The 9,096-nt window shown below is 36.2% G+C and overlaps 2 protein-coding genes across 4 annotated transcripts; one reads left to right on the top strand and one right to left on the bottom strand.

Moving 5' to 3' along the window:
* Nucleotides 1-733: 733 nt before the first annotated feature.
* Nucleotides 734-4,620, bottom strand: LOC100820285 (uncharacterized). 3 transcript variants are annotated; one of them, XM_006573432.3, is made up of 6 exons: nt 4,487-4,620; nt 4,070-4,378; nt 3,875-3,952; nt 2,669-2,750; nt 2,168-2,295; nt 734-1,092 (listed from the first exon to the last, which is right to left on the bottom strand). In XM_006573432.3, the coding sequence occupies exons 2-6, from the start codon at nt 4,373-4,375 to the stop codon at nt 892-894; spliced, it is 795 nt and encodes a 264-aa protein (XP_006573495.1). In that variant the 5' UTR covers nt 4,376-4,378; nt 4,487-4,620; the 3' UTR covers nt 734-891. The 3 variants fall into 3 exon arrangements, with proteins under 3 accessions (XP_006573495.1, XP_003517096.1, XP_006573496.1); XM_003517048.5 differs by having other exon boundaries at nt 4,070-4,496; XM_006573433.3 differs by lacking the exon at nt 3,875-3,952 and having other exon boundaries at nt 4,070-4,501.
* A 1,542-nt stretch (nt 4,621-6,162) lies between these two features.
* On the top strand, nt 6,163-7,226 carry LOC100819030 (NDR1/HIN1-like protein 12). The gene has a single exon (XM_003516456.5). The coding sequence runs from the start codon at nt 6,380-6,382 to the stop codon at nt 7,067-7,069; it is 690 nt and encodes a 229-aa protein (XP_003516504.1). The 5' UTR covers nt 6,163-6,379; the 3' UTR covers nt 7,070-7,226.
* Nucleotides 7,227-9,096: the final 1,870 nt, after the last annotated feature.

The raw sequence follows: 9,096 nt of genomic DNA, 5'->3' as shown, positions 1-9,096 counted from the left end.
TAGTGATTCTTGGATGCTTTGGATGAGCAAGTTCTAGCAGCTTAAAACTTCTCCATAGATCTTTTAAGATCCTCAGAGTTTGTGTTAATTAACCAGTTGAGAATTCAACTACAGCAACTCTGCAAGTCATAGTTTGATTTTTATAGTTGTTTTGACAACCCTACTTCTCAAATTTCTACTCATCTTTCTTTTTGTACTAGTATCAGACACCTTCACGTATGAGAGCCCGTGGAAACGATGGTGGAATTATTTTTCTTTTTTTCAATCTCTTATCTTTTGTATGTTGCTTGACCCCTATATTGGCCTAAACACTTCGAATTACCTTTTGGTGTACAGAATATTTCTTATGTGTCCATATATCTCCTCTACTTTTATCCCAAATAGTTGCTAAGACATATTCTCTCAATTTTAAATTCGACATGTAAGGCTTGAACAAGATTATCTCCTGTGGAAGATACATGTGATATACACCAAAAGTTCGACATGTTAATTGCATTGTAGCACACCGCAAATACGCCCATTTAATGATAGCTAGCAACTTAGGCTTTGCTTACAAGTATGTTATATTTTATTGGTAAGTTCTTTACTCTGGATAAAAATTATCAACAATAAGTATGAAGCCGAATCCTTTATTTACATCCCCCGTGGCCTTCTGCCATTGTTTTTAATGAATTTTTGTGAGCCCAGATAAGGAAGCGAAGGAAATTTTGAAGACTCAAAACAAGGTGATTGGTTAAGAGGTACAAATGCACAACAAAGGAAAGACCAAGACAATTGCATATTCATCCTAATATATACAGAAGAAAAGTAAGTATTAGGTACAGCTATTTTTTTTATGTGTGTATCACTTGTTATGATCCTCACTTTACATGTATGTGAACATCATTTTGCCTAATTCAGCTTAGACAGCAAAAAGAGGCAACTAGAAGAAAGGAGGACAGAAACACAGAAGCATAGCAAATCCACAGGAGTGTGTATAACAGCCTTCTTACTTTTGTCAAACAATCCAATCAGAAGCAGCATCACTATGACGTGACCAAGCTTGGTTTTCAGTTCATCCACAGTTTTTATATCCAGCCATTTTGGTCGTTCCTGAAAAGGAGAAACAACAGAGAGGAACTAACATCAACGGACAGATTATTATTATTATTATTAAGAAAAAAGAAAAGCCTGAGCCAGTGATGTGTGGACACATAAACAGAAATATATTGTGAAGGCCATGAGGCTGCAATCTCTGGTACATCAATGTTATTGAGAACCATCATGGAATGTTCAAACTAAATCATGTTCTCTATTCATCTATTTAGGGTATGTTTTAGTAAACAGCTGAATTGAACACTTAGCCACTTACTCAATAATTTCTTATTTAATAAGAACTTATTGATAAGTTTGATTATGAATCTTACTAAATAGACTACAAGTAAAAAGCTAATTTTACTAAACACTCTATCAAGTTATTGAAATAAGTTAAAAAGAGTTTCTTAGAAGGCCACAAGGCTCTTTCATAAACACATAGATATATAAGGCGAGTCTACTAGAATAGGCGAGAATCAAGATGGGCTATAGGCTCTGATACCATGTAAGCTTTGAGCATAAAATCAATTGACATTAGGTGAAGTTATCCAACAAATATATAAGCTCCACCCCAATACTTGAGACTAACGATGTGAGATTTCCTAACAATAACCTGTTCCTAATGCCTCCTTAATATTATCTGTTCACAAAATTATCTACCTATAAGTGTCTAACAGCAGTAGTAACATTAAAAAATTTAAAGTTGCATTAAGATACAACTGTGCCCTCCACTGAATTAAAGGTCAATATATCCGTCAACAATATCCCAACAGAAGTATTGCCCAAGAAAACAGGTCCCCTAAAAGTAACCATCTTGGAGGATTTCAACCAACATCAATTGAATAACGACTGAAAGCAATATTGAATCTTTTGATTACCCATGTATCTGTTAAATTTCTTTAATTTTCTATACAATAATTCTACATCTTGCACAACTCCCCCTACATTTAATTCAATTCAGCCTATTCATTTTCTTATTTTTTTTAAATGGCCTAAATGCAGAAGAGAGGCAGCAGCTAGCCAGTGTACAAGAACATAAAATCCTACTGACTTAGATTAGGTTGACCTAGAAACAGAATGTTCCAAAGCTAACCTTAAGAGGGAATAAACCAAAGAGACTTGATCTGTCAGAAGGTTTTTGATCTACTCCAAGATTACTGACAAAGAGCTCATAGAGACCCATTCCAAAGACCAGCATCACAGTTCCTAAAAGATAGACATCTGGATAAACAATAAAGTTAAAGTTAGAAAGAAGAGAAGGAAATCCTCTTGTAAAAACAAAATTCCAAAAAAAAAGAAAAGATAGAGAATAGCTTAAAACATCTCTACAGTACCTCTGTAAAACCTTTAGATAAACCTCAAAAACAAATGTGCCTAATGCATTACCTTACATTATGCCAAAATGCCATTTTGCGAAATTCTACAAATTTAATTTCATTGATGAGAGGGACAAATGCAATTTATCGTCAAGGACAGTGAAAATGAAGAATATGTCATATAATTAAGAAATAATAGTACACCAAAAAAGAAAAAAGAAACAGATAAGAACCTCAATTGCACAGAATTATAGGAGTTTAACTTTAGAGACACTCACCAATAGCTTCTATTAGCGTTTGGATTACTTTACTGCGGTTTACAAAATATTGCATAAACGATGCTGTAACAAATGTGCAGCCCTGCGTGTTAAAGGGTCAATAAAATAAAATTATGCATTAAAACAAAAGTCATCAGACATAGCATATAACGATTCTAATGTTTCTTAATTATTTGAAATTGATTCAATTAACTCAACCATTTTAAGCAATCAAAATATCTTTTTAAGCATATTGTTATTCAATTTTGCATTTAAATGTACAAACTTTCATTAATTCTTCCCAACTTCCCATGTCCCGTCCTCTTCCACCCATTTCCTTTTGCTACAGACACCTTCATCTCCTCAAAGAGATAGATCTGAGTGGAACAAAGGAAGCACAATTACATGCAAGAGGCTGTTTCTATGCATTTTCAAAATTGAAATGAAATGTTAGGAAATAGACAATATTTCCATGCTTGGATGCTAGAGTCACCCCTCAAGACATGTAAGTGTGTGTCTGGTTCCACGTTAGAGGATTGATTCCTTATCTAGAATTGATCTTGCATAAATTTTCACATGTTTGATTTTACATTGGAAAAAAATTTAGAATTGATTTTGGGTACAAAATTGATTCTGAGTTGAAACAACTTTAAGTAACTTTTACGTTAAATAAAAAATTTTATATTGAGTTTTACTATTAACTTAATTTTATAATAAAAATATCTAAACATAAATCACACCACTTCAAAATCAATTCTGTCAACACTCATCCAAACATACACTAAGATGTATGCAGGGAAAAAGACACCAGTTACTAAGCATTATTTTTTTAGTTGAACCAAGGAAAAAGGTGAGCATCAACCTTCCATTTAGCTTTCAGCTTAATCTAAAGAAAGGTTAAAGGCTAGCATGTACTTATGAACAGGTCAAGATTAGATACATGTTTAATAGGACCATTGAGACATTTCCGATGTGTCTGGTTGCAGTGATTATACTTGATTTAGTATCTGAATGAAAACAAGAGCGAAATATGTATAACCATTGCGACCGGCACTTGTTGGTGACTGAAGCATTCCTATAAAATTCTGATATGATAAGTGGATTTACAATTTTTCATAACTAATTTCCCATTAAAGGCCAGGGCAAGCAATAATTTTGGTGAATTTGAGCAGATGCAAATGACATCCATAACTATGAGAAAGTAAATAAGAATGTATAAAACCATACCTTGATAAAACACAGAAATGAACCAGTTAAAGACCCAAATACACCCAGAATAGCCATAAACCGACACCTATAAATCGCCTATAGAATCAATATCAACAAAAAAACAGAACAATCAACAACCACACTTAAGACAATCAAACAACCAAAGATTGCAGCAAAGAAGAAAAACAATCAAACAGAAAAATGAACTCTCACCTTCTCAATGCCTTCCTCTAAGGCCTCCAACTTCCCTGGCAGCTCCTGAGTCACCGCAGAATCATATCCAGAATTGGAAACAACCTGCGGCGCCGGCGGCGAAGGATTCTTCTTGGCCGCCGCAGAAGAAGAAGAAGAAACAGCGGATCCCGAGTTGCTGCAGGCGCAACTCGGGAGCCTGAGGCTTTGATACTCCAACACAGAGACCCTTTTTCCATTTGAGGACAAAATGGAATTTTGAGTGCGGAGTAACGCTGGTGATGTTGTTGAGAAGGGTGTCCGCACCAATGTCTGTGACAGTTTCATGATCTGTGGAAAAAACTGAAGCAGTTAATGGCTAAGCTAAGACAGTGTAGGCAAGTTGAGTGTGTTGTGTTGTATGTGTGAGCCACAAAATTGTGGAGTTTTAGTACGTACAGTGAATCTAGATTCTGCCACTAGTCAGAGTGTGAGAGAAAGAGTGAGACTTTCACCGAACCTATCTGTTACACCTGGAACTCACGTACAGTTCACCCATCATTTCGTCCAACCACAAAAATCTGCACGGACCTACAACAACGTTGGAAACTAGGAATTTAATTTACCCCGTACACGTGTTTAGTAACTTCACTCACTGCCGCCAAACTCAAGATAAAATTGGAAATTGCTGAATAAAAAATGCTATGAAATTATGAAATATAAACGCCCAAGGCACTGATTAACAACACCCATATAATTTTTATCCTTAGCTCAATTGGCTGAAAATTTTATGTTTTTTCTTTATAGTAACAGATGAAATATTTATGTTGATTCTGAAAAATTGTTGGTTGATGTATATTCTAACTATTGGAAAAAAAAAACCTAAGTCTTCATTCAGCTGAAGAAAGTAGATAGTACTAAAATAAAAAAGATAGACAACTTTCACCTTATAAATTAACCGTTAACCACCAAGTATATGGATTAATTAATATGAGATTTTTTTTTCAGCTTATAAACTAATCCTATTCAAGTATCGGGTATGAAATAAGTTAAATATTTGGAGGAACTTTGTCATTTTTACGTTAATTGCAAGACACTCTAACCAATTAAGCTAATAGCTTATATTAAAAAATAATTAATGTCACTATATATAACATTAAAATATATATTTAATACATATAAGTTTGCATAATAAATTTGATAATAACTAATTTTGATCTAATAATGTATTTTTTACATATATAATAAATTTATAATGGGTTAGACAATTTGTATGACCAATCCATATAAATTTTATGAATTGTCAATCCATATAAGTTTTACTTAACAGTATTTTTGGGGTTTTCTCAGTTAGCAAATTTGTTGGGTCAAGGAAGAAAATTCCTATTTTAGGTCTGAAACTCATTTGGGCGGGCCCACGAAGTCCGAATGAATAAGGCCCAATTCGGATCATGACTCTCAATCTCCCATTGCAGGAAGTGATGGACTTACCTTCACTGATGAAATACACAAATAGGGATTCAGGACACCAATTTTTTTTTTTAAGTACCGTCACTCTAATGAATTTCAATGTAGTTAAAGCGATAGATTTTAAAATAAATTATTTAGCAAATCATAAAATATAACAAATAAAAATGCTAAATAAATGTTTTATGGTATATTAAAATACCAGACAGTATATTCGAACATAAAAAAAGTACTACTAATTGCATACTTCCTTGTACGACTGAATAGCCATTCCAGATTAAAAAGCTTTAAAGCCAGGAAATCTACAAGGAAAAGAGCAGGTGACCCGGTATTTGTCATGCAAGTTTGGTATTTACTTTTTGTGCAATACTAATATTTTCAAACAATTTTTTTACTTCATATATTGCCACACAATTTTTCACTTTAAGTAACTAATAAGTTAAGAAACCACATCTCTCATCAGAAGGCATTCACTTTTTCTTCTTTTTTCCTAATCAAGGGTAAGAAAAAGTGTTTAAAAAAGCATGTAAAAATAATTTTACTCACTTTTACAACAAGATTAAAGTGCAAGATACCCTGTTGGAGAGAGCCGTGGCCTACATTACAAAATAACAGAATATAAAAACTAGCATTAATTAATTAGCACAAGGTGGTACGTAGTAGTAGGAGACAAATGCTTTAAAGCTAGGAAAGGAAGATACCAAAACCTCTCCACCAATTAGAGATAAAGAACCCAATTTTTTTTGTGCAGTTCCCTACCTGACTAAGCTTTGCCAACCCCCAAACTCCTCCTTCTCAAGTAGTCTCATCCCTCACACCAAACATAAAACTCCCAAACAACCCCTCATGGGTTGATTTTTGAATTTTATTCATTGATCAATCTCCATGCCGCCCCACCGCGATCGCGACCATGACCACGACGACGATCACGTGGCTGAGCACCACCACCACCACCACCACAGACCCATCAGAAGAAAATTGGTGAACACTCACCACAGCGGCAAAACACACCCTCTTATCTGGCTAGCGGCCATTCTCTGCACCATCATAGCCATAGGCGTTGTAATAGCCGGCATAGTTGTTTTCGTGGGTTACATGGTGATCCACCCTAGAATCCCTGTGATCAGTATCACCAATGCCCACCTCGATCTTCTCAGCAACGACTACACGGGCCTCCTCCAGACGCAGCTCACCATCATCGTCGTGGCGCAGAACGGCAACGCCAAGGCCCATGCAACGTTCTCCGACATAAGGTTCAACCTAAGCTACCAGGGACAAGGAATTGCTGTTATGCTCGCTCCGCCATTCGATGTGGCCAAGAACAGCTCCAAGCCACTCAACTACGTTGTTCGGTCTGCTTCCATTCCGTTAACTCCTGAGCAGATGGAAGAAGTGGATGAGTCGTGGAAGCGTGACGTTATAGGGTTTGACTTGAAGGGAAGCGCGAGGACACGGTGGAGGGTTGGGCCGTTAGGTTCTGTTAAGTTCTGGTGCAATTTGGAGTGTCAGCTCAGGTTTCGTCCTTCTAATGGGAGTTACATTCATCACTCACGCTGCACCTCTGAGTCTAAATAAATAATCTTACCCGTTAAATTATAAGAAAATAAATGTTCAAGATGAGGAGTAACTTTAAGAGTTATTCATGGAGTAATTTGATCCCTCCTCTAATTATTTTCTCCCATTTTGTCATGTGAACACAAAAGAAAAAAAAAATTGGACAAAACTTTCTATACCTTCTTCATATTCAACTTCTATACCTTAGTTTTTTTCTTCCTTCCCCCCAACATAGATTTTTACGGTGATTAATAAAATTGAGTATCTTTTAGATTCTTTTGCTTTTGCAGGAGAGATATATTTTTCAATCCTGCTATAGCGATGTGACTCTGCATTGGACGCTCTTTTTAGGAAGCTTATGGCTTTAATGGTAGTGAATAATTTATAATGTTCTTCATATCTTTGTATTGAACAAGTTATCAATTTAGTTATTCACCGGAACAAGACAAAAAAAGGTTCACTTATATATTCAACAGTTTGTCTGGTACAACATTCGTTGTTCTTCCTTTAGTGATTTTGTAGGTAGCTGCCAACAATAGGAAAAGGATACATCCAAATTTAAAGAAATAATAAATAAATCAAGTTCAAAGAAAAAAATATCAACTTTTATCTTACTATTATTCATGGACAAGATTTTGTTCTTGAACAAATGTGTAAAGTAAGAAAGTGAAAGTATATCTATTGTTTATTTAAAGTATTTAATTAGATTACGACATATTTTAATTCAAATTAATAATAAATTTATTTTTCCTCATTTGGCATTTACGTATTCTAGAGGAGTTGAATTTCTTGTCACATAAGGAAAGTAGAAAAATGTAAATTGCAGAAAACCCACCAAGAGGGAAAATCTTGTGAAAATTGATTAGCATTTAGCACCATCAAAAAATAGAGATATTGAACCAGGTGGAAGATGCTAGAAAATCCAATCATACCACCTAGTGCACCTTTACCTCTTCAAAAAATAGAGATATTGGCACCTTTACCCACATAATATGCCTTTTATTTTGGCCTTAAATATGTGGATAAAGCATGACCCAAGTTCATGAGGGTCACTTCGAGAAAAATCTGACGTAAAGACTATCGGTTGGAAGCTACCAGAATGTCCAATTACTAATTGCCAAAAGCTAAAAATAAAGCAATGGATACTTTTATGTTGAATGACCACGTACATAGAATGAAATAATGTGCTGTCTCAAAACAATCCCAATTCTTTGATGATAAGTTTTTTTCCAAAATTGAAAGATTAACCCTTCAACTTGTAGGAAATAAGTCACGAGGGAAATGTAAGAAACTATGTTGGGTTACAAGTGTGAGGTGAAGTTCCACTTCGGGTAGAAGTGTAAAGGTTGAGCACCATATAAGTGAGGAGAAGACCCATAAACCTGAGCCTTAAGGTTTTGGGTTAGAGTGTGGTGTCAGGTCTTCTTATGTGGTGACTCGTGGCCCACAGGTGTACTCCTCGAATCTCCCCAACAATTGGTATCAGAGTCGATGGTTCAAGTTGGTCACCAGCTCGGACGAGTATGCAAGTACCGCAGGTGGTGGCTCGTGGTCCACAGATGTACCCCTCAAATTTCCCCCAACAATTAGTATCAGAGCCGATGGTTCGACCAGGTTCCGGCTCATACGAGTATGCAAGTACCGCAGGTGGTCAGAATGACTAGCGGCACAGCGTGCCCCGCAGGTGAAGTGGGGTGGCCAGAATGGCTAGCGGGCAAGGCAAGTACCGCAGGTGGTCATGGCTATACTCGTGGATGATAAAAGACTTCCGCTCGAGGGGAAGACTACGATGTGGAAGGAGGAGATGTGTAGTGTGAGGTGAAGTCCCAGTGGAAAGGTTGAGCATCATATAAGTGGGGAGAAGACTCATAAACCTGAGCCTTAAGGTTTTGGGTTAGAGTGTGGTGTCAGGTTTCCTTATGAGGTGGCTCGTGGTCCACATGTGTACCCCTCGAATCTCCCCAACAATTGGTATCAGAGCCGATGGTTCAAGTTGGTGACCGGCTCAGACAAGTATGCAAGTACCGCAGGTAGCCAGAATGGCTAGC

The sequence above is a fragment of the Glycine max genome, chromosome 1, assembly GCF_000004515.6.
Source record: "Glycine max cultivar Williams 82 chromosome 1, Glycine_max_v4.0, whole genome shotgun sequence".
NCBI classification, from domain to species: Eukaryota; Viridiplantae; Streptophyta; class Magnoliopsida; order Fabales; family Fabaceae; genus Glycine; species Glycine max.
This window is presented reverse-complemented; position numbering and strand designations above follow the sequence as displayed.